Below are 24,100 nucleotides of genomic sequence, written 5' to 3' on the forward strand. Positions count from 1 at the left end.
AGTCGTGATGGGAAACTCCATTTCTTTTACTGACACCAGTTCTTTACTGACTCTAAAGTTACTCACCGAAGTGAACCGGGTACTTGAGTCACTCAAGTCACCCATCACAGAGCTCATGTGCAGAAACTCGCATTAAGTGGAACAAGATGTGAATCGGCTACTCTGTTCACTGGAATCACTCATCACAGAGAGCTGTCCTTTTTAAATTAGCTAGAGGTAGCAAGGGTGAGTAAGTGAACTAGTTAACAGTGAGTCATAAGTCACTGAAACACGTGAGTTTTGAGCGACTCGTTCAATACTCACACATCTCTACTTTGCAGCATGTCCTGAAATAGACGATCTTTGACAAGTGTTTTTGCAGTACTTTCTTGAATACAACACTCTTGTCATTTGAGGATCTTTGAGTAGCTTTTTTGCAGTGGTTAAAAACAGTCCGGAGGGAGCGCTCCTGGTATATAGGGGATCTTTAACTAGCAAGAAAGAAAGGACAACAATCTTAAGTGTTTTATTGTCATTTTCACTCCACCCTCCCATAAAATATTTCACTCAAGGAAATATACATTTCATGTGTGTTTAAAAGCAAGAAGAATAAAAAGAGGCAACTTGCATGTAAAGAGCTATTCCACCTTATAAACATGAGACAGAGCACTTCCGAGTCCTTGTCCTCCTTCAAGTCTTGTTTTTAAATCAGGCACCTCCTGAAGCATCCTCATGATTCCAATTGTTGGCACAGCTCCTGAACGTTTTTCCTCCTCTTAAAGTAGTGCATGGTGCGACCATGTCATATGAGCAGTATTTCTGGCTCTGAGGTGGCACAGTACAGCATGAAGCCCATCTGGTCCACTTGGTCCTCTGTCAGGCCGCTCAGCAGGTTGACGGTGGGCTTGAAGTAGCTGTGCAGAGCCTCCTGCTCCAGGTGGCCAATCAGCTCGGCGATGCACTGCCGGAAGCGAAGGTGCAGGCTACACTCGCTCCAGTTGCCCTCACGCTCGCTCAGGTGCAGAATGAGGTTGACCAGGGGGGTGGAGTCCAGCGGGCGCAGGGCGGGGTTGAGCCGGCACACTGCCTTGAGCAGTTTGAGGGTCAGTCTGCGGCAGCCGTCGTCAGACGTGTCCAACTGAGCCAGGCGCTGCGTCTCCCAGGGGTAGAGGGACAGATGCCAGGCGTTGAGCCAGGGGGCGGTGAGCTCGGGCTGGCTGGTCAGAACCACGTCACCCTTCCTCAGGAGAGGCAGCACGGAGATAAAAAGCCTTTGCTCGCTTATGCTGCTTTCGTTTGTGGGCCTGGAAATGAAGGAATGATGACTGACTTACAAATAATCACGTACACTTTGCAGCAACACGTTAGAAAAGTGGAGATGACACACCCAATCTCCAGTCTCAGCTCCGGTCCTCCCAGCACTGGTCGAACAAGACAATCCAAAGTGCTGCTGATGGACGGCCAGTTCATCGTTTCCATCACCACTTTGCTCAACATGTTAACAACAGCCTCTGCTGACAAGTAGCCACCCACCAGGTACCTGCAGGAAGAAGCAGCAATCTTACCCATCGGGATGACGCTTTATGTTAATTGGTGACTCTAAATAGGTATACACAGGTATGAACGCGAGTGTGAATGATTGTCGCCAGCAAATCGTAGGGCACATATAGACAAACAAGCATTTACACTCACATTCACTATGGACAATTTAGAGTCACATGTTTTTGGAATGTGGGAGGAAACCGGAGTACCCGCAGAAAACCCACGCATGCACGGGGAGAACATGCAAACTCCACACAGAGATGCCCAAGTGGAGATTCGAACCGAGGTCGTCCCGATCTCCTGTGTGGCCAACATATTAACCACTCAGATACACCGGGAATTACGGTAAATATAAATTATGTTAAGAGCATAAATTGGCAACCCAAATGAATAATTATGCTAAACACTACCGGTCAAAAGTTTGAGAAAACTCCAATTTCTCTGGAGGAATAACCAACATTTCTAAGTGTTAAGATGGTGTCTCTCTTCCATTGTTAATTCCCTTTTTTCTTGCCATTTTTGTAGCAACAAGTGACTTTCTCCAGTACAATGCTGTTCAACTGATGTTCATGAGGGTATAGTTCCGAACACTGTTTTTATGCAGACAGAGGAGGTAGCAATACTCCAGAACTTGGAACACCTGTAGGAATTAGTTGCACCAACTGCCAAGGCTTGATCAACCTTCATTTCTGCAGGACAGCTTTTGCCTGAAACAAGCCTTTTTGTATGATTCTCAAATACACATTAGTTTTCAGTTTTGGGTCACCTTACCTTTTTTTTTTTAACCTCTGGCACTTCACCACTTATCTTTGTACCATTTCAAGCTATTCAGTGGACTTGAATTTCAATAAAAAAAAACTGTAAAACCTCTTCCTGCCTGTTCCTGTTTTTGACTGATAGTCTAGTTTTTGGTATTTTTTTTTTTTTTTTTTTTTACATATTATTAAAAAGTAAAAAAACAAAACATGTTTTAACTGAAAACACTGGTAATAAAAACAAAAAATGAGAAACAAAATATGCCAAATCACAAAATGTCATTCAAACTTCATTCAAAAGTGCCAAACATAAAATTACACTAAAAACAAAATAATGAAAAATTGAAGACAAAAAAACCCCACACTTGTTCAAAATTAAAATGTTAGCTAAAAACACCACAAAACACACATTTGGCAAAAAAACAATTGCAAGAAAATAATTAAAGTGATTCATACAAAACATAAGACAAAACCATAAACTGTCATCCAAAGCTTTAAAAAAAAAGTGTTGCTGGCACTGAATAATAACGTTAAAAAGAAAAAAACGACGTTAGATTACAAAGCAAAGAATGAGGCTGAAGACAAGAGAGACATGAGAGGCAAGCCCACCTGTCCCAGTAGCTGCGTCCTCTGGGGAAATATTCCAAGTTGACACGTCGGACCATCCAGTGCAGAGGGTGCGTGAGCAGCGTCGCCTCTCCCGGAATGAGACGCCACAGAGAAGTCTCCAGTTGCAGAGGCACCAGCAGACACGCATGGTCTGCACTTACCACCTGAACACAACAGGGAATCAAACAACGGCTGCATGGGAGCTGGAAAACACGCCTGCTGTTGGTGTTCACCTGCAGGTCGTCCAGCAGAGAGCCACCGAGGCTCATCTCTCCTAGTGGCATGTCGGGGAGACGGCTGTGCAGGAAGCCTTGGATCTCGGTGCAGATGTCCAGAGCTTGCGACTGGGCCCGCTGGACCTCCAGCGGAGAGAGCGCCGCCCGGGTGTGGTAGAAGTGCAGCAGTCGATCCTGCACATACAAATGCAAAACCTTGTGACTCCCTCTGCTAGCATGGGCTGCTCGGTGTCTTCCTGTGTTTACCTGCAATGTGGGGACACACACGTGGACCCTGTGGGACTTTGGCTCAGCTTTGGACTCGTCAGAAGATGTTTGGCTTTGTCGGCACAGGTCGGCTGATTGACGAGAGAAGCTGCTGAGTCGCATAGGACTACTTCCAAATGTCCCCGTACGTGTGTCTCCTCACCTTTCTGTGGTCTGGTTGCCTTGGCAACGTGCTGCATGACCACGCCCTCCAGACCCTTCTTGATCAGGGTGGGCGATGACGACACCAAGCTAAGCTCCTCCCAGCTCTCTGCCATCTTTTGCTCCACCTTCTCTTCTTCGGCAGCGCGGCCCGCACGCTCAATAAGCTGGACATGCACCAGTGATGGACAACGTCTGATGAGGAACATCATGGAGCACGAGAAGCGGTCTCAGATGTGCTTCAAGTACTCACACGCTTAACCGCCAGTGTGGCGATGCCCAGCATGGCGGTTCCAGCCACTCCCAGCACCAGGCGTGCGTTGGACAGCAGGAAGTTGATCACCACAGCGATGCCATCCTCACCTCTCCTCCGACCGCCTTGGAAGTTCATCATGGCTCGTCCCTGTGAGAGTCAGCCTCCAGGGGAACAAACACGTCATGTGCCAGTTGATGCACGAAGAAAAGAACACAAGACCAGACTGTGTTGGCCAAGTTACTTCCAAAAGCAAACTGTACCTAGTTGTTTTTATTTTACTAAACTATGCATTTTCAAGAATAAAATAGCAAAATGAACTAAAACTTCAATGCAAGCCATTAAGAAGCATTCAAATTGTAGTATTCTACATTGGCCACTGGGTGTCAGTAATTGTTCATTGAGACAAGCACCAGACTTGATCGCCAGAACAACATGCTTTTATTGCACGTTTAAATGATCTCACAACAGGCACAACAACAACAACAACAATAATAATAATAATAATAATAATAATAATACCAATAACAATAACACGGGCTACTGTTGCGGCCATAATCCAGCTAAAACTCAATTCTAAACCCCCGACGTCACCTCCTGTCCACATGTCCGGAACACATTTTTTGCGACACACACGAGCATGAGTCTTATTTATGTCTTATTTTTAGGGGTGTCACCAGACACGATGCACAAGACAAGATTTTAACATTAATTCCAACAAATTTGGCATACTGGCTTGTTCGGCTTTGCTCATTATTAATATTACCATACGGGGACTGTGGCGTTTGGCTTTGCCATCATCTTTTTCCCCTCCTAATTTATAGTACATTACCTTGCATTGCTCCTCCCGAGGCTCCCTTGCTGCACTGTGTGTGTATGCTAGAGGCCCCGCCTCCCTCCACAGAGACAAAGCAACTATGACTGACAAGAGTTCTCACTCTGTTGTTCTATGAAGTCTAGGTGTTGTGAACCAACGCACAGAGGAAACCCTCTTCCTGCCTGTTCCTGTTTGGAGGGGGCGCACCGAGGAAAACAAACATGCATGCACATGACAATATTTGGAGGCTGGCAAAATTATCCAGTTCATTTTCATTTATCGTGTGATTAACTGATTTATTATCGCCATTATTATTTAACCTATTTTAATCTTGCAAGATCTTGTGACACCCCTACTTATTTTCTCTTATTACATCTACTATATTAGGTAATATGAATGTAAAGGTGACTATGGGGTGTTATTTCATGTCTAAAAGGGCTCTAATAATATTAAAAACCATCTCTGAACATTGTAAACTATGGAAATATGCTATTTATAAAAGGAATCCTACTTTGGTGGAAATTCACTTATCACTTTCGGGTCTGGAAGCAATTAACCGCCATAAACGAGAGATTACCTTATGTTACTTTGAAATGATTTTGTTACAAATGTTACTGTGAATTGTAATGACTTGTTACTACATTTGAGTTACTTCACCGAAACAAGAGCAGAACTGTCCCGTAGTTGAATGCTCTGATGGCCAAAGCAACTAACCTACTAATCTTAATACTAATCTTACATTTCTTTCTTTGGATTTTTATATAGCTTGACATAAAAAAGTCACTTGATGACCAAGTATTATTTTGAAAAATTCGATGCTCTATGATAGATGGTGTATTTTGGCCAAATAATCCTAATGCTGCCTAACCGCATTTTTTGTTTGCTGAACGTGTCCACTGTGACGACCAGTCAGTCAGTGTCTGACTGTTTGCTTATCATCAGCAGTGTGTTGACGCGTAGCTCCAGCCAGGTTTAGAAGACGAAGACGAAATCTGCTGCCTGACATCTATTTCATCCTGACAAGACAGCCAATGACAGCGCAAGATGGACGACCATACAACAATCCCAAGAGCGAGAAGCGTAATACGTGCGGACATGACAATGTCATCGGTATCACTATCCGTATTGGCCCATCTCATTCAGGGATGATCGTTATCGGAATCAGCAGTATAAAACACTGATGGGAGCATCCCTCATGGAAACAAGTGTGTGATTTGACAAAAGTACGGTGACTTCTAAAGTGACCACGGCATACATCCACTTCAACAACAACTACGTTTGCAACAGGTGATCATTTGAAGAGAAAGTTCCCAGCATTACGTCCTATTTATAGGCACACGCACGGCTGAGTCACACCAGTGGGGGTGAAATATTTAACAACTTTCCTCGTCAGGTTACACTGAGCTAAAGCTACACCATTTTCTGTCAGGGCATCTGCACGTATGCAAAGAACAACTGCTGTACTTCACGTTGTGATCCCAGTCCCAGACAACAGGACTACAAAAAGGAACCACATGCAGAAAGACCACTGGAAGTCTCTTCAGAGCAGAACAAGACAAGTAGTGTAATAATACTATGAATAAACATTGTGTTTACTTTAAAACAAAAACAAACGCACGTGGCCCTGAACAGGGTCTAAGCTTCAAATTCGTGACTTGCATTTTATTTTTATTTTTTTTACTGAATCGTGCAGTCCCTCATACTTTAAATGTGTGCTCCTTGTCTGTAGACAAATATACGTCATTATGTTCCGGAGGGTCTGTATTAGTGATGTGTGGTACCACTGATTTTGTTTCCTATCCAATACTGAGTCAAATCAGGCTGGTATCGACGATACCGATCCGATACTTTGTGCAAGTTCACCTAATCTGGTCATGTAAATTTTAAAAAGTGGTGTATTTCATATCTTTGATAAAGGATGCAGGACATTTAATTAATTTAGTAATTAAATAAATGATTAATTTAAACAAATGAATAATTTCATAATAATACTAAGTTATTTACTTATTTATTTTATGCTATACCCTGAAGTATATTAAGGTAGCAGGGTGATGTACAATATAGCCAAGTAGGGTTGGGCGATAATTTCTATGTACTGGTAGAAATTCTTCCCATGATAAGAGAATGACTTATACCGTATCAATGATATACAGAAAAAAGCCGTGTTGATGATGTGTTTTTCAGAACAAACAAGAAAACATTTCAATAGAGCAGATGTAGTACAGACGGGTAGTATCCGAGAAACTCAACCATATATTAGCCTCACGGTCCACTACGTGACCAGTGACTGGACATTGAAGTCGTCCTGTCTCCAGAAAAGTTTTTTTTCCAGAGGAAGATGCAGGTGAAAACATCACAACTGAGTTGAAGGGGTTTCTCCAGGAATGGGACTTAGATGAGAAGAAACAAGTGTGTGTAACTACTGACAGTGTACAAGTAATGTTGCGAAAGCAGCTAACCTGCACAAGTGAAATAGACTGGCTTGCTTTGTACATTCTCTTCACAATGCCATGGGTAAGCTTACTTTTAATTTAATAATATGGGTTAAGGTTTGTAGCTTTTCATATGCTGAATTTAATTACATCGTCATACCCTGATACATCCCAAAAATATCATGATACATTCTAAAGTCCACATCGCCCAATCCTATAGCCAAGCTACAATAAGAGTAGAAATAACAAGACCACAGAAGCAGACAGAATGTGAAAATTGTAGTTTAAACAAAATAAGTAAAATAATAAAACCATTAAAACAAACGATTCATTATTAAGAACTACAAGACTGAGAACTTTAAAATTCACACATGGCTCCGTTTACATCCTTTCAACAAACATAACCTCAAATGACTGAATATCAAAAGTATCAATATTTTGATTTGAGAATCGATTTTAGAGCATGAAGAGCTGGTGTCGGAAATATCAACATATCGGTATCGATCTGCACATCACCAGCCTATATGACGTCTTGTGAGTCAATAATTACAGCAATCGTCTGAAACAACTCATTTAAATGCACATTTATCCATATATGCAGCTATTAGCAGTGATCTTAAGTCGGACATATGTGCCCATGTCAATCAGGTGATTATCTATGCGACGTGCAAATAATTATGTGATTAAGAGGGGGGGGGTGTTTAACCCGGAAGTGAAATGTTTATAGTAAGATTGACCCGATCCGCTTAACTTTTGGTAGTTTGAATTGGCGGTCGCAGCTCTCGTCATATTATGTGGAAACAACATATTTCTTCAAATATGTGCACTCAGTTGCTTCACAGTTTCTTTAGTGTTTTTTTTCCGCATGACTGAGTGCGACCAAGAAGACGCCAGCTGCGACTGGTAGCAGGGAGCTAATGCCGTCCATTACGGCCAACTTTTAAATATAACTTACCATTCAGCGTAGGGGGGGCAATACCAGGGCTGTCCCAAACCATTCGTCTTGTTTAAAACACAATTGAGGACGATACTAAACTACTATAGCTCAACTCCACATTCGTAGAGCTTTAGCCTGCCAGTGCTACCGAGCAGCTGTTGTCTTCTTCTACCTTAAGAAAGAGTTCAGGTGGCAAGAAGTGGCGGCGGCGCCCTCCGCAGGAAATCCTGCGCAACTACTACTAGGAACTGACGTCATGTTTGATATTACTGAGCGTACAGTTGTTAAAAAAACTTTTATAGCGTTTTTTTGTTAGGTGGAGTTTTTTGTAATTCCCGACTGAAATATTTCAGATTATCGAAGTGATAAAAGTCGACCATACTAATGATTGTTCTCTATAGTAGTAAAGCAAATGGTGGACACTATTTTAAGTATCATTTTGCTGTAATTGTAAGTTTTTAGCATTTATTTTGTGCTTATAGGACAAAGACAGTTGTGTTTATGTCTGCAAACGTTGCCTCTTCCTCAGTAGGAGTTAGATATTAATGGTTGAGCTGTTTACTGTGTTAGTAGTCTCATCTCTACTGTGACCCTAGGTTATTCTTGTCATTGTGCAACTCGTCGAAAATGGCCAAGTGCAGGCAAAAGCGGATGTGTATAAATAGCGCGTTAAGGGCAGTAACTTTATTTAATTAATTATGTAAAAAAAAAAATGCGTCTTTAAAGCGTGCGCATCAGTTCTCTGTTAGGACGACAGACGTCAGAGTCACAATAGCGTCCCCACTCAGTCACACAGAGGCTGCCGCTCTCTAATAACTTTATTTTGATCTGACAGCAGCGCTATTCCAACACCATATATCACATGTGTCAAACTCGTGCTCTGGAGGGCCGAGACCTGCAGGTTTTCTCTCCAACTAGTTTCTTCAGCAGGTGATTTAATTGATGAGCTCCTTCCCTCAAACTGAAGGTGTTGATCATTAAAATCATCTGCTTTAGTGACTGGCTGGAAAGAAAACCTGCAGTGTCTTGGCCCTCCATGGCACGAGTTTGACACCCCTGCCATATATGTATCTCCACCTCACACACACGTCTCTATTAAGCCAGTCCTGGGAACGTCACTTCCTCGTTGTCACCAGTCACCAAGAGATGCATTCACTGACATTAAGAAAATCACAAAGTCTTCTTTTATGAGTGTATGTGTGGTCTAAATACACAGAAAGACAAAAGAAAAACAGTAAGTGGATATTCTTATCACTCACTAAAGGTAACTCTTACTGTAGACATACAATTTGCTGCATGTAATTATGCTTGGAAATCCCAGAAAATGCAGCTACTCAAAACGTTATTTCAAATTACGTGGTGTCTTTGAACACAACCCTTCCTAGCTCATAATAGCCAGTCAAGTGTGATTCAAATGTTTTGTCACTATTAAAGAGACTAGTGTTACAGTGTCAAAGAGACATGTGCTGTATTTAAGCTTGATGTAAGTTATCAGTTCATTTGGAGCTGTTAATACATACAAATATATCTAATCACGTCCACGTCTTTTCATAAAATAGAGAAAAACGGCCACGATTAATCATGATTAATTAATTCAAAAACTGATTAAAATGTTGATCATTTGACAGCCCTAGTTTCCACAAGAAATGTAGTGTTTCGGCTGAGTACTTTTTCATTTCTATCTAAAATGATACACATGCTCGTCCAAGTGTGATAAGGAACATTCTGATTTAATACAGAAAAGCAACATGGCCTCTCACACTCTACAGAAACAAGGCCCACATTTTCCATCATCTGAAATGGTGTTCTTTGCTGAGAAAGAAAAAGAAAAGGGACAGGTCATAAAAGTTTGTGAAGATGTGGAAAAGAACTAAGGTGTCTTTCAGCATAAAAGTTCCCTCACTCAAAGGCTACACAAATGTTATTGTACAAGGTAGATTACAGCTCAGCTTTCATTATATACACAAGTATTTTCGCTTTGAAGGTATGTACATCTCCCTAACAACAAAAACATGCCAACTCTGCGCCTCTCTCAACCAATGTTTAATTTGAAGGTGAATGAGCAGTAGAAGCGAACCGTGATGAGAGAAACAAAGAAATGAGTACTGTGCTTTCTGCTGGGCTACAACTGAAGCGAGAGAAGATCAAAACACCTGAAAAAACAAAAACAAAAAAAGTGTTGGTGCATCCTCAATGGCGTCTCATCTTAACTTTGCGCGCGGAGCTCTCTCTGTGTTTGTCATAGTCGTGCTCTCGCTTCCTGTGGTCGTCCGAAGTGATGCTGTGACGCCTCTGGTTGAAGGACGACGGACGCCTGTTCTCCTCCTTGTCCATCTCCAGGACTCTTGGCCTGGAGGATGGAAAGATGGTGTACATTTAAACAAAATGTCTCGCAAATGGTGCCTCAATGAACGAAACAGCATATAGATGAGAGAGTGCAGGGAATGTCCAATGGTTGCGTGCCTGTGAGCGGCATCGGGGTCGGCTTTGCGATGAGAGCGTTTGGCTTTGAGGGGGGCGGGTCTCTCTGTGGGAGCGGAGCTTAAAGGGCTGTCGGAGTCAAGTCTGGGGGCATCGGGTCTGGTTCTGTCGGGGTGGAAAACAAACGGTCACTGGATGCTCTCACATCAATAGTTGTCTGTCTCTGGTCTGAACCAGTTGTGGGTTTGGAAACATCATGGTCAGAGAGCACAGAGTGAAATCATCAACACCACCAAGCAACATTGCCATTTCATTGGTCAACTTCAACTTCATTACAACACAGCTCTTTACCCTTAAAGCAGAGGTGTCCAAGCTGCGACTCGTGGCACATGCTAAAAATATAATTTAACAAGCAAATTAAAAAAAAATACAAAAATCTGCAGTAATTTACTACAATAAAGTGAAAATATTAGAGAACAAAAGTTGTAATTTAACAAAGAAAAAGTTGTAATTTTACAGGAATGTCATTTTAGTACCATAAGGCTGAAATATTAAAGAAAAAAATACTATTTCTTTAAAAAGTTCTAAAATTATGAAAAAACTAAAAGTTGTAAGTTTTGTAAAATTTTTGTGGAAGAAATTATCTTATGAGAATAAAGTGAAAATATTATGGGAATAGTCATAATAGTAGAAAATATGGAGAAGTTGAAATATTTGGAAATAAAAAAACCCAGGCGAAAATGGAAAAAACTGCTGTAATTTTAAGAGAAGAAAGGTAAAAATATTAAGAGAAAAAAAATAACGTGAAAAAAAGTCAATTTTATGAGAATAAACTCGTAATATGAGAAAAAATAAGGTAATTTTAGTGCATAGAGTTGACATATGAAAGAAAAAATGTTTTTTTTAAAAGTCAAAATATGAAACATCAAAATAAAATTGTTTTAAAATGTCAAACTAATGGGGGGGGGGGGGGGGGGGTTGGAGGGAGCAGCAAGCCAGCGTCGCATACGACCCAGCTTTCCTCGAGTGTCAGAAATAGAATCATCTCAATGCCTTGCTATTCATGGGTGGTCTCAAAGAGTAACAACCCCAGTAAATAGCGGGGATCTACTCTAGCAAACATCAAACTAATTGATCTACTCACTTCCTAAGGATGATGACAGCACGCCTCTCCTTGATGTCCTGGGGTCTGATGCAGTGGGTGATGTCATCTGCAGCATACCCACTGAGAAGCAGAAAAGGGACATTTTTGTGGTGATATTCAGACTTGGAGTGAGTGGAGTATAAAGACCCACCTGAGGACTGTGACGCTGCCTCTCCTGACAGGCAGCACAAAGACTGGCTCGGACACTCTGATGGGCTTGAACTGGAACCGGCAGCCGAAGCAGAGCGCACTGTCGCTGAAGAAGGACACGGATACAATGGGTCGTGCAAAGATGTGCAGGGGGTCGACGTGTGACACGATGCACCCCCCGGGCTGGTAGTCATTGATGACCGCGCTGTTGACAAAGCCCTCCGGGATCACCCCGCTGGACACCAGCCGCTCGATGACCAGCTCATGCACCCAGCTCGGGATGTCATCCACCTCGCCTTTGCGGTACAGTCGCTCCTGCCCCGGACCGCGCTTCTCCAGCTGGGCGCCGTACGTGTAGCCCTCCCCGAAGAAGTACTTGTTGCGGAGGGGCGCCCGGTCCACGGTGTGCTCGCGGTACAGTCCAGCCTCCCCTTTGGCCACCACCTGGTCGATCTTTTCCTCGATGCGGGTGCACTCCTCCGGCGTGAAGATGCTCTTCTGTAGGATGCTGCTCTTCACCCGATGGGCCTCCAGCTCCCGGAGCTCGGCGCTGTCGTCGCTGTGCTCGCAATCATCGCCGTCCGACTCACGGTGCCGGCGTTTCCGCCCCCTCCCGTTACTCGTCTCGTACTCCTCTCTGTGTGGGGGCATCGACCTCAGCTTCTCCCTCAGGTCGGAGTAACCACTGGCGGCCATGTCTGTGGAAGTTGACTCCAAAGTTAGCTGGCGGATATCATGTGTCAGCGCTGCATTGAGGAGCAGGATCCGCTGGGCCGGGTTGCTACGAGCCGACACGACGTCAAAATGAGTCCGTGATAGTGGAGCTGTTAGCTAACATGAGCTAAGTAGCTAACACCAGCTACCCTTTTCCGCGGTCCTGCCGGTGCCTTGACACGGGGTTTAAGTGTCCGCGTCAGGAGAACAGTCGATATTCCTGGAGCGATATGGAAGCCAACAAACAAAGAAAGCCAAAGTTAAACTCGATGTCGTCACGTAGTTAGCCAACGGAGCTAACAGCAACTAACTGCTAGCTTAGTCAAGCTAGCCTGGCTTGGTCGCTCCGTCGCCACCTGGAAATGCAGCAAAAGCACGCCGCAACATCTCACAAGTCGCCGCTAAATTCCAAATAACGGCATCCCCACACGGATTTACCTTGAGGAATCCAGGGAAAACCTTGTCATTCCTCACAAAAGCTCCGGCAATGGCCACTTAGCAAGCAGCGAAGCGCCTCTTTGGAGGAAAAAAAAACGCTGAAAATAAACTCGTGTAGCCTGGCCAGTAGTCTGCGCATGCTCAGTCGTGAACAGAGCCGCCCTCTTGGGGCGGGAGCGTCACGTGACACCTAGAACCGTCAAGTCCATTTTGGGAATCCTAAGGATTGCCTTCTAATTCTGACACGCTGAACTATTTATCGCCCATAAAAATAAAATTTAAAAAATAAAGTCGTTTTGTAGCAAGCATGTTTACCTACAAATTCATTCATTAAGGTCCTAAGTAAGCAAACTATTTTGGCAATTAATACACCAAATACATTTTCACAAGTGTGCTGACATCTGAATTTATTTTCCTAAAACACTATTTTACAAAATAACAGAGCAGATATAATACATTTGTCTGAAAACATCGATAAGGACTTAAAAAACTAATTAAAAAAAAGATGCAAAATGCTTTATCAACCACTTCTATACACATGACACATCAGTCATGTTTAATCAGCAAATAAAAGTACATTGGTTTCAAATTTGTCCTGATATTACGGTAATGTACATTTCAACAATTGAAAACAAGCGGTACAAATATGCCTAGACATATGCTCACCGACTACAACCTTAGGCACACTTGCGCAGTGTAAAGAAATAATTAGAAACAAAAATATAAGAGAAAAATCTCATGTTTAGCATAGAAAATAGTCAATCCGACTCATCCATCCATCCATCCATCCATCCATCCATCCATTTTCTATGCTGCTTATCCTAATTAGGGTCACGGGGGTATGCTAGAGCCTATCCCAGCTGACTTCGGGTGAGAGGCGGGGGTACACCCTGGACTGCCAGCCAATCGCAGGGCACAATTCGACTCATTTGATGGCTAAATTAGTGAAGTGCTGGGTGACACGCTTTCACTCCATTCCTGTAGGTGGCAGTAATCGGCATTACAACACGTGTAACTACCTCTGCTTGGATGTAGTGGGTCATTGCTCCAATTAGCCCTAATTCAAGGTGCAGTTTTTGAGCAATCCTGCTACCTAATCAACAAAGATTTATCAAACATACAAATATTCTTAAATGGATATCAAACGTGCGCCTTATTGTCTAAGATGTAATTTATGTACAGGTACATCTCTGTGCAGGTGTGCCTAATGTTGCAGCATGTGGAGGTAGCAAGCATAAGACTCGCATGTGTGTTGATCTGCTGCGAGTTTGAGAAGCGTTTGCTACAGCATGGTGATTTCGCTGGGCGGCAGGGTGAGCCTCTTTTCACGCACCAACATCATGTTTTCCACCTGCATGGCGATGACTCGACACAGCTCCAGGCCCTGTGGACAAACACCTGTGGCGTGAGTGTACGGAAAAGCAGACACGGACTGAATAAATGTCATGTGTGTTTGCGTCTCGGCGTGCTACCTGCTCCAGCTGCATCTGAATGAGCCGCTGTGTGTCCATGTCGCCCAGGGAGAGATCCACGTAGGGGTAACTTGACCCAGCAGACGGTCTCTGGGTGCGACTGGACTGCACCTCCACCAGGGGGACCATTGCCATCACTTCCTGCTCCAGGAAACATCACAATTACACCACTTCAGCTCGATATTGCAGCCACATACTCTATGTGGTGCAGTGTGCCCCTTACATGTGTGCTTTTGTGCAGGAAGTGGAGACCGTTTTGATTGACAGCAACAATGCATGGGGCGTAAAATGAGGTGGAGCTGCTGCTGTGGATGTAGAAGAACGACGAGCCGAACATGGGGAACGCACTGATCAGACCTGCACACACACACACACACACACACAATAAGATGTATAATTAGGGGAATCAAACCTGAGGCCATTTGATCACAGGCCTCTTTACGAGCACTAAACACTATATCACTTTTAAACTGTCTCAATTCCAGCTTCATTTCATTTTTAAAGAATAACTACATAGAATTTGAACAATGCTGAGCTGATCCAAGACACATTGGACTCTACCGCTCGTACCAAGGAACTGTGCTCGGGCCTTGTGCGGACTCAGTGTCTGCACTTGCTGCATGTGCTGCGTCGCCATCGTAACCCACTGCTGGGGCGACTGCTTTTTGAAGAGAGGCGCAGCGATGTACTCTGACAGCTCGTGTCTGGAGGAAGCGAGATCACAGGCTGACATCAACACTTTCTCATTCATCTCTTTTTGCTCCGTGAGTCAACCATCTGCAGCGTTCTGCTGATGCTTTTACTCAAGAGAAGGAGAGAGAGATAAGAGAAGACATCCACACACACACAACTGATCCTGGACCTGTCAACAAGTCTCTCCCAGCATGTTTGTGAACATCACAGTACTGCATGTTAAATCTACAATACTGTAAGAGTCATTATTATTTCTTCATCTTAGCGGGACGTGTTGAGGAATTGTATGCCCTCAACCTTGTGGGAACACTTTGGCCAAAGCCCTTTTCTGTTCCCAGAGCACAAAGCAAGGATCATAAAGGCATGCTGGAAAAGTTTGTTGTGGAAGAACTTGACTGAAGCCCTGACCTCAATACATTTCATCACATCACATGATCAAGGCACAAATCGACATTATTTTGTGTTCATCCATTTACTGTAAGAGCACTTTGATGACTCTGTTGCTAGAGTCATCAAACTGGAGATTGACAGTTCATTTCATGACTGAATCACAACATTTTGCTACGTCCTGAAATATAAAGGTTTACGTTTTCCTTACATGCTGGGGATGAAGAGAATGTCTTTGGCTCGGTGCTGCAAGGCCGCCAGCTTGGAGATCTGCTGGAACTGTTGATCGCTCACTGGTCCGTGTGGAAGAACGTTCAGGAGACCTTTGCGGTAGTCTGGCAATATCTGGGCACACACCGTAAAGAACAAGGTTAGGCTTTCGTTAGAGATGCCCGATATCAGATATGCCGAGATTGTCCAGCACTTCATTATCGATACCGATATCAACCACTACCAATATCAACCAAAACCGATATTCCCCTGCACTTGATTACGACACCGATATTAACCAATACCAAAATCAACCAATACCAGTATTGTCCAGCACTGCATTACCGATATCATCCAATACCAATATCAACCAATACCAATATTGTCCAGCACTTCTTTACCGATACCAATATCAACCAATATCGATATGCCAATATTGTCCAGCACTTCTTTACCGATACCAATATCAACCAATATCGATATGCCAATATTGTCCAGCACTTCATTACGATACCAATATCGTCCAATACCTATTGATACAGATACACAGATATTGTCCAGCAAATCATTACCGATACCACCCGATGCCAATATGCCTTCCAGCACTTCATCACTGATATCAACCGACAACAATAACAACAGATACCGATTTTGTCCAGTACTTCATTACGATACCGATATAAACCGACAACACATACCAATATTGTCCAGCACTTCTTTGCCGATACCAATATCAACCAATATCAATATACCAAAACTGTCCAGCACTTCATTATGATATAGATATCGATAAACTTACGTATATTGTCCAGCACTTCATTACCTCTACCAACCGATGTCAATACACTCCTGCTCAAAATCTTAAGACCAGTTGAAAAATTGCTAGAATTAGCATTTTGCACATTTGGATCTTAATGAGGTTTTAAGTAGAGCTACAATATGCAAAAACAAGAAGGGGGAGTGAGACAAAATGCATTTAGAAAAAGTAATTTATTGAAAACAACAATTAAACTGAAATAGGCTGTTTATCAGCTGATCAAAAGTTTAAGACCATCGCTCAAAAAATAACAAAAAACTCTCCAAACCAGAAGAAAAATTTTCTCAGGAGAACTCAGCAATAAGTAGCTCCACCGTTCTTGTTCATCACTTAAAAATGGGTTTGGGCATGCTTCATGCAAGTGTTTCCAGGAGGCTAGTGGGAACATTGCTCCAATGGTGAAGATGGCTTCACCAAGGGCATCAACTGTCTGGAACTGATGGCCATTTTAGAAACTTCCCTTGCCATCCATCCCCAAATGTTCTCTATGGGATTTAAATGAGGGGAACATGCAGGATGGTCCAAAAGAGTGATGTTATTCTCCCTGAAGAAGTCCTTGGTCAGGCGAGCATTGGGAACTGCAGCGTTGTCCTGTTGAAAAACCCAGCTGTCTGATGGTTATTGCGCTGCAGTCGTCACCAGTAAGGCCTTAATTTGGGTGGAAGACCGCCCTGTGTCTTGATGGACAGCCAATCGGATCCTCCGGCTCAGCGCAGGTGTGATTTTTTTGGTCTACCACTTGAATTTTTTGTTCCATAATGCTCAGGATCTTTAAATTTTTTTAGAATGACTGATTTACTGCACCCAACCTCAGTAGCAATGGCACGCTACGAGAGGCCTTGCTTATGCAGCTCCACAATCCAACCACGTTGAAAAAGAGAAATTTTTGTTTTCAATAAATTAGTTTTTAAAAATGCTTTTTGTCTCACTCCCCCTTCCAAGATCCAAATGTGCAAAATGCAAATTCTAGCAATTTTTCAACTGGTCTTAAGATTTTGATCAGGAGTGTATGCTGGTATTGTCCAGTAATTACTTACCGATATCAATATAAACTGATACCGATATTATCCAGTACTTTATTACCGATACCAATATCAACTGAAACCAATATACCAATATTGTCCAGCATTTCATTACCTATACCAATATCATCTGATACCAATATCAACCGATGCCAATATTGTATAGCACTTCCATTGCCGATACCAACCGATACCAATATGCTGATATAGTCCAGTACGTCATCACCAATACAATATCAACCAGTGCCAATACAGGGAGCAACTCTTCCCTCAAACTAATATCAGGTGACGTGGTGGAGTGAATGAATACATGAAGCTTCTTTTACTGTGATGCCATTGGATGCATTTCACAAATTAAGACTGAACAATTCTGTACAGTGTTCCCTCGCTCCATTGCGGTTCATCTTTTGCAGCCTCGCTGTTTCCCGTTTTTTTAAAGTGCAATTTTAGTGCTTGGTTTTCATTTTGTTTTTTTACAGTGTATGAACGCGCATTGTGTTCTGCGACCTGATTGGCTAAGAAGGAAGCTAGGAAGCCATCCATTGCACAAAAGTTGAACTTCTGGAGATGCTAAAAGAAGGTAGAAGTTACGCGGCTGTAAGACGCCATTACGGAATAAATGAATCTTTAGTTCAAGGAGGAGGAGGAGGAGGAGGCGGAGGAGGACTGCAACAGGAGGAGTACTGCAGCAATATGTTTTAACAAGTCCACAAAACGCTTCAGCGGAGCAACACCAGGAAAAAGAGGCAGAGGAGAGTGAAATGTGCATGAGTGAAGATTTCAACTTTGAGAGTGGTTAAACAAGAGAAATGTGAGAAAATGTTAATGCCTGTCTGAGAAAAGGGTAGGTGAGTATAATAATTGTAAAAAAATAAAATGGTCTACTCTGTGGATTTCACTTTTTATTATTTTGGGAACCTATCCCCTGCGATAAACAAGGGAACACTGTACTGCAATATGCAGTGTAAGGTAAAGAAAAAGTGCCAAAAAAAACAGTTAGTCTCAACAAAATAGTCATTAAAAAATGTTAAGTAAAATAACATGTTATCCTACTATCAATAAGTAAGACAGGTTAGTCTGAATAAATTCACAAATAAGAATTTAATAACAATACCATTTAGAAAGCTGCACATTTCTATGTGGCACAAACATCCCTCCATCCATTTTCTATACCGCTTCTTCCTCATTAGGGTCGCGGGGGCATGCTGGAGCCTATCCCACATTGCTCCAATGTCAGGCGGGGTACACCCTAGACTGGTCCAGCCAATTGCAGGGCACATATAGACAAACAACCATTCACACTCACATTCATACCTATTAGAGTCGCCAATTAACCTCACCTGCATGTTTTTGGAATGTGGAGGAAGCCGGAGTACCCGGAGAAAACCCACACACGCACACGGGGAGAACATGCCAACTCCACACAGAAATGCCCAGGGGAGAATCGAACACAGATCTTCCCAATCTCCAGGCTGTTACTGTGTTGGCCAACGTGCTAACCACTAGACCCACAAACTATTAGAATAAAGTAAAGTATGACTAATACAATCAGTGAAATGATAAAGTGAGCTCATTCAGCACATCACGTACAGTATGAACGCAGCATGGAGGAAACATATTAGATCAGAAGTATTAAAGGAAGACACTTTACTCTCCCCTTCCAATAACAAGCACTTTCATTGCAAATTGCATATTTACACTCCAAAGACAAAAATCATTATCGGCAGAAAATAACAATAACGATATGAATAGCTATCTCATTTTGATGTCAATATTGGCTGATGTTCCATGTTTCGACAATCCTCGTTTTCATGTACTGGAAGTTTCCAAGTGTGACTGAGGTACCTGGTTATAGTGCATGGCCACGTAGAGCTCGCTGTCAAACTTGAGAGGCTGAGTCCACACCACCCGACGAAACCAGAAACTGTAGTTGTCGTCAACGACCTCGGCCTCTGTGGCGACATCCAGGATGTACTCATGCTTGTTCAGAGGGCGCACGTTCTGACCTGGACACACAGTGGGCTTATTCCTAAAACTACCTTTTCCAACATTTACACCAATAATTCCACACTGGTGATATACTGAGCTCATTGCTCTGTGGAGAACCTCATGACTCACATGTCGATATTATCGGCAGAAAAAACAATACAGACATGATACAATATCTCATTTGTATGCCAAACACCCAGTATTATCGCACATCCATAATATCTAATAACATATGTCATACATTTTTTATAAATTTTATTTATAGAATTTGCAGAGGGCATAAAAAAGAGGTGTGGGATAAAAATGGCTCCGTGCCGCATTTTGGACACCACTGTCATAGCCATTTGGAGACCTACTTGACAAAACACTGTTGTGCCATATTGCCTTTAAATGCACCTCTGCTGGTGACTAAAAATATGGCGTATTCCTCGATGGCCTCCAGTCTGTGCAAGCCCATCTCGTAACACAGTTCCTCAATCACCTCCAGGGAAACCTTGACAAAAACACCAAAACATCAACACACACCCTACACGGCTTCCTGCCGCATAGTGGGGGCGATGTGGCACCTCACGCAGCACTTACCGAGCATGTTTTGATTTTCACGTGACGTTCGATGCCTCCTGGAAAGAGGAAGAGCTGACGCTTGGAGCTTCTCCCCGCCTGAGGAAGTGCATGTGCATCTTCGTATCAAACTGTTTATTTGAAAGAAAGCGAAAGAGCGTAAAAACTGACTTACCATCATGGCTTTTAGCTCCATGCTGCTGGGTGGAACAGTGCGGCCGCCATGTTGGAACGTCTTCTTCAGGTTTTGCTCACACGCTTTGGCGATACCTAAGACACAGCATCACATGACAGTGAGGATGATGGCAACTTTGCTCACGTGGACTAAAGTATTGGGATGCATGAAGGTGAAAATGGAGGCAAATTGTGAGCGTGGCTGTTAGTAAATGTTTTATTAGACAACAGGACAGTTCAGAGGCATTTAGATCTACAATTCTATCTGCCTTAAAGGCTGGACAGGACGGGGGTAAAAAAAAAAAAAAAAAAAAAAAAGACAACAGGACAGTTTTTCCTCTGTGAATCGCCACCTTATCGTGGTGGAGAGGTTTGAGTGCCTGAGTGATCCTAGGAGCTATGTTGTCTGGGGCTAAGGCCCTTGGTAGGGTCTCCCAATGCAAACAGGTGACGTACCAGACCAAGAGTGATTCAGAAGACTGTGTGAACAAACACAAGAGGAGGGACCGCACCTCGCCCAGACGTGTGATGCTGGGGCCGCACCCTGGAGCCAGGCCCGGGGGAAGGGCTCGGAGGCGAGTGCCTGGTGGTTGGGCCTTCACACGCGGGGCCTGGCCAGGCCCAGCCCAAAGAAGCCACAAGGGATCTCCCCCCGTAGACTTACCACCTGCGGGGGAAAGCATAAGGGTCCGGTGCAATGTGTTTTGGGTCAAGGGCGGGCTTGGTCTTAGTCTTGGTGACATGGAATGTCACTTCTCTGGTGGGGAAGGAGCCAACTTGTGCGAGAGGTTAGGGTTCTGGAACCAAAGTCCTCGAGAGGAGATGGACCTTGTTCTACTCTGGAATTGCTTCAGGGGAAAGGCGTTGAGCTGGTGTGGGCTTATTAGCCCCCCGGGTTTAATGCCTCTGTGTTGGAGTCAGTGAGCGAGAGAATCATTTCCCAAAGCCTTTGGGTTGGGGAAAGCGTCCTCACAGTTCAGAGTACCCAGCCTTCTCGGGAGTCCGTCAGAGGGGTGCTGGAGAGCACCCCAGCTGGTGCTTGCATAGTTCTACTGGGAGACTTCAACGCCCGGGATGTCCACAAGTGCACTTGGCACCAGGACACCCTAGGCCGCAGGTCTATGATTGACTTTGCATCAGACCTGCGTCCGTATGTATGGACTCACGGGTGAAAAGAGGGGCTAAGCTGTCAACTGATCACCACGTGGTGATCAGTTCGATTAGATGGCGGGGGAGGACGCCGGACAGACCTGGGAGACCCAAACGTGTGGTGATGGTGTGCTGGGAATGTCTGCCAGTGTCTCCCGTTCGTCGAGTCTTCAACTCTCACCTCCGGCAGAGCTTCGCCTGCATCCCGGGGGAGGACGAGCATATCGTGTCCGAATGAGCTGTATTCCGTGCCTCCATTGCTGAGGCAGCCAATCGGAGCTGCGGCCGCAAGGTGGTCGATGCCAGTCGTGGTAGCAAGCCCTGTACCCGATGGTGGACACCAGAGGCAGCCGTCAAGCTGAAGAAGGAGTCCTGCTGAGCATGGATGGCTTGTGCGACTCCTGAAGCACCTGACAGGTACCGGCAGGCCAAGTGCACGCGGCTTCAGTCAAGGCAAAAACTCGGGTGCGGGAGGAGTTCGGTGAGCCCATGGAGCATGACTTTCGGTCAGCCTCGAAGAGGTTCTGGCAAAGAAAGGGGAAGTAGTGCCCGGTCCGGTCAACATTGTTTACAGTGGGGACGGAAGACTGCTGACCTCGACTAAGGAGGTCGACGGTGAAAGGAATACTTTGAGGCCCTTCTCAATCCCACTGACATACCTTCCATAGAGGAAGCAGAGTCTGAGGACACACACGTGGACAGTTCCATCACCGTGGCTGAGGTATCTGGGATAGTGAAAACGCTCCCCAGTGGCAAATCTCTGGGGGCGGACGAGTTTCACACTGAATTCCTCAAGGCTCTGGATGTTGAGGGACCGTCTTGGCTGATACGTCTCTTCAACATTGTGTGGGAGTCAGGAACAGTACCTCTGGATTGGTAGACTAAGGTCGTGGTCCCCCTTTTCAAGAAGGGTGTGTTCCAACTATAGGGGATCACACTCCTCAGCCTCCCTGGGAATGTCTATTCCGGGATGCTGGAGAGAAGGATACAACCGTAAACTCGAGCCTCGGCTACAGGAGGTGCAATGTGGTTTTCGTCCCGGTTGCGGAACACCGGACCAGCTCTACACCCTTGCAAGGGTGAGGAGGGTACATGGGAGTTTTCCCAAACGGTCTACATGTGCTCTGTGGACTTGGAAAAGGCATTCAACCATGTCCCTTGTGGTGTCCTGTGTGGGGTGCTCCGGGAGTACAAGATTGGTGGTGTGCTACTACGTGGCATTTGGTCCATGTACAACAGGAGCAGGAGCCTGGTTCACATTGCCAGCAGTAAGTCGAGCCTGTTTCCGGTGAACGTTGGCCTTCGCCAAGGCTGCCCTTTGTCACTGATTATTCAACCTACAATTTTGAGTACAATTGTAGGAATTGAGCAAGAATCCAGAGGTTAAAATAAAACTGGGAGACAGATCCGTTATTCTGCTTGTCCATATTTTTCCACCTGGTTTTTTTCTGTTTTGTGTGTGTTTACCCTTTAAACAGGTATCAGTGATAACAATCGAAACACAGTCGTTGCGGTTAATTAACTGTAATGTCATTGAATGGTTAAATGATTCCGGCCCCACCGAGTAAGTAGGATTCAATATTAATAAATATTTCCATAGTTATAACACAGAAAACCTGTAACCATCTTCTAAATATGTTTTTTAACGTGAGAGCCCTCTAGACATGAAATAACATCCCTATAGTCACCTTTACATTTGTATTACTCAATATAGTAGATACAATCAGAGAAAATGAAGACATTAAAGAAGATAACAAGTTAGCAGTTAGCAGTTCCATGTTGTTTTTTTTGTGGACGGTATACTTCCTGCGCTGGCTGTTGTCTCATGGCGGCTTCAAATGGCTTTACACTCGTAATACCCAATATAATAGAAATAATACGAGTAAATAAGCCATTTAAGACGTAAATAAAACCCCTGCTCTTGTGTGTCACAGTAAATATGTTTCCTAGGGTCGGGATTCTCAACTGGTTTCAACCTGGGATCCACATTTTCCAATGATCATTTTGTCGTAACCCACTTTTATTTCAGTTATTTTTAGTTTAATTTATTTTTAATAATTTTTTTTACAGTTTTAGTAGGATACTACATTCACAATTAGAATACTTCTTCTGCGTTGTACCAATTTTTATGCCTGAAAATGCTTCATTTAGGCCAAGAATAAGTCCAATTTGCTTAAACATGCTTTTTAAAAATACTAATAATGTATTCAACCACGAAACAGTGATCACTTATTTGAGTGAGGGCGCAATGTTCGAACCGTGATGTAGCGACTGTACATTCAAAACAGAAATCAATTCAAAAGCCTCCTGGGATGGATTGTCTTTGATTTCCAAGTGTCCAGTGTATTTCTACGTAGTTTTTAAAGAGGTGACTGTGTGTGTTCGTTACCTTGATACTGTACGCCGGTGCCGAGTGAGGCCTGCTTCAGATATTTGAGCAGAAAGGGCTTGAGGACCTCGGAGCAGCGACTGAAAGCAGTTAGGATGTACAGCAGCCTCCACCCTCGCTGGCAGCTGTCACTACACCACGCACGCACACACACACACACACACACACACACACACACACACACACACACACACACACACAGGTCACAGTCCAGCACAGCCTTTCTCAAATGTACGCTGTAATGTAGAGCGAGACATACAGTTTAGAGCTGGTGTTGGCGGTGATCTGTTTGACCACCTGACAGTAAGCTTCGTCCCTCATCAAGGTGAATTCTCCTATCAGCTGCAGCAAACACACACACACACACACACATGCACGCACGCACGCAAACACACACACCAT

General features: G+C 43.9%; 3 protein-coding genes across 5 annotated transcripts in view; all 3 read right to left on the minus strand.

The window, feature by feature from the left end:
• Window positions 1–491: 491 nt before the first annotated feature.
• mief2 (mitochondrial elongation factor 2) lies at window positions 492–8,144 on the minus strand. 2 transcript variants are annotated; one of them, XM_054780366.1, is made up of 8 exons: window positions 7,987–8,144; window positions 3,783–3,946; window positions 3,531–3,696; window positions 3,368–3,459; window positions 3,119–3,295; window positions 2,886–3,049; window positions 1,367–1,519; window positions 492–1,283 (listed from the first exon to the last, which is right to left on the minus strand). In XM_054780366.1, exons 2-8 carry the CDS (start codon window positions 3,921–3,923, stop codon window positions 782–784), a joined length of 1,395 nt encoding a protein of 464 aa, XP_054636341.1. In that variant the 5' UTR covers window positions 3,924–3,946; window positions 7,987–8,144; the 3' UTR covers window positions 492–781. The 2 variants fall into 2 exon arrangements, with proteins under 2 accessions (XP_054636341.1, XP_054636342.1); XM_054780367.1 differs by lacking the exon at window positions 7,987–8,144 and having other exon boundaries at window positions 3,783–7,980.
• Window positions 8,145–9,677: 1,533 nt separating this feature from the next.
• On the minus strand, window positions 9,678–12,972 carry alkbh5 (alkB homolog 5, RNA demethylase). Of its 2 annotated transcripts, XM_054779179.1 has the most exons (5): window positions 12,836–12,957; window positions 11,685–12,617; window positions 11,534–11,614; window positions 10,432–10,554; window positions 9,678–10,318 (listed from the first exon to the last, which is right to left on the minus strand). In XM_054779179.1, exons 2-5 carry the CDS (start codon window positions 12,377–12,379, stop codon window positions 10,159–10,161), a joined length of 1,059 nt encoding a protein of 352 aa, XP_054635154.1. In that variant the 5' UTR covers window positions 12,380–12,617; window positions 12,836–12,957; the 3' UTR covers window positions 9,678–10,158. The 2 variants fall into 2 exon arrangements, with proteins under 2 accessions (XP_054635154.1, XP_054635153.1); XM_054779178.1 differs by having other exon boundaries at window positions 11,685–12,972.
• A 290-nt stretch (window positions 12,973–13,262) lies between these two features.
• myo15ab (myosin XVAb) overlaps window positions 13,263–24,100 on the minus strand; it is a 75,647-nt gene continuing 64,809 nt past the window's right edge. Inside the window, exons 65-75 of the mRNA XM_054778992.1 lie at window positions 23,958–24,040; window positions 23,699–23,829; window positions 20,162–20,256; window positions 20,008–20,085; window positions 19,822–19,918; window positions 19,282–19,442; window positions 15,599–15,732; window positions 14,878–15,011; window positions 14,531–14,664; window positions 14,308–14,448; window positions 13,263–14,219 (exon numbers count right to left, since the gene is read on the minus strand). Coding sequence (XP_054634967.1) covers window positions 14,118–14,219; window positions 14,308–14,448; window positions 14,531–14,664; window positions 14,878–15,011; window positions 15,599–15,732; window positions 19,282–19,442; window positions 19,822–19,918; window positions 20,008–20,085; window positions 20,162–20,256; window positions 23,699–23,829; window positions 23,958–24,040 — 1,290 coding nt within the window. The 3' untranslated portion in view covers window positions 13,263–14,117. The remainder of the gene's footprint in view (window positions 14,220–14,307; window positions 14,449–14,530; window positions 14,665–14,877; window positions 15,012–15,598; window positions 15,733–19,281; window positions 19,443–19,821; window positions 19,919–20,007; window positions 20,086–20,161; window positions 20,257–23,698; window positions 23,830–23,957; window positions 24,041–24,100) is intronic.

This window comes from Dunckerocampus dactyliophorus, chromosome 6, assembly GCF_027744805.1.
Source record: "Dunckerocampus dactyliophorus isolate RoL2022-P2 chromosome 6, RoL_Ddac_1.1, whole genome shotgun sequence".
In the NCBI taxonomy this organism is placed as follows: Eukaryota; Metazoa; Chordata; class Actinopteri; order Syngnathiformes; family Syngnathidae; genus Dunckerocampus; species Dunckerocampus dactyliophorus.

Excerpts from the sequence above, each read along its gene's own strand:
- mief2 (XM_054780366.1), bottom strand. The coding sequence starts at position 3,923 with ATGATGAACTTCCAAGGCGGTCGGAGGAGAGGTGAGGATGGCATCGCT. Across the intron at positions 3,050-3,118 it reads CTCTGCTGGACGACCTGCAG|GTGGTAAGTGCAGACCATGC; the intron begins GTGAACACCAAC and ends TGTTGTGTTCAG. Across the intron at positions 1,284-1,366 it reads GAGCTGAGACTGGAGATTGG|GCCCACAAACGAAAGCAGCA; the intron begins GTGTGTCATCTC and ends CTTCATTTCCAG.
- alkbh5 (XM_054779178.1), bottom strand. The coding sequence starts at position 12,379 with ATGGCCGCCAGTGGTTACTCCGACCTGAGGGAGAAGCTGAGGTCGATG. Across the intron at positions 11,615-11,684 it reads GGCAGCGTCACAGTCCTCAG|TGGGTATGCTGCAGATGACA; the intron begins GTGGGTCTTTAT and ends TCTGCTTCTCAG. Across the intron at positions 10,555-11,533 it reads GCTGTCATCATCCTTAGGAA|AACCAGACCCGATGCCCCCA; the intron begins GTGAGTAGATCA and ends CCACCCCGACAG.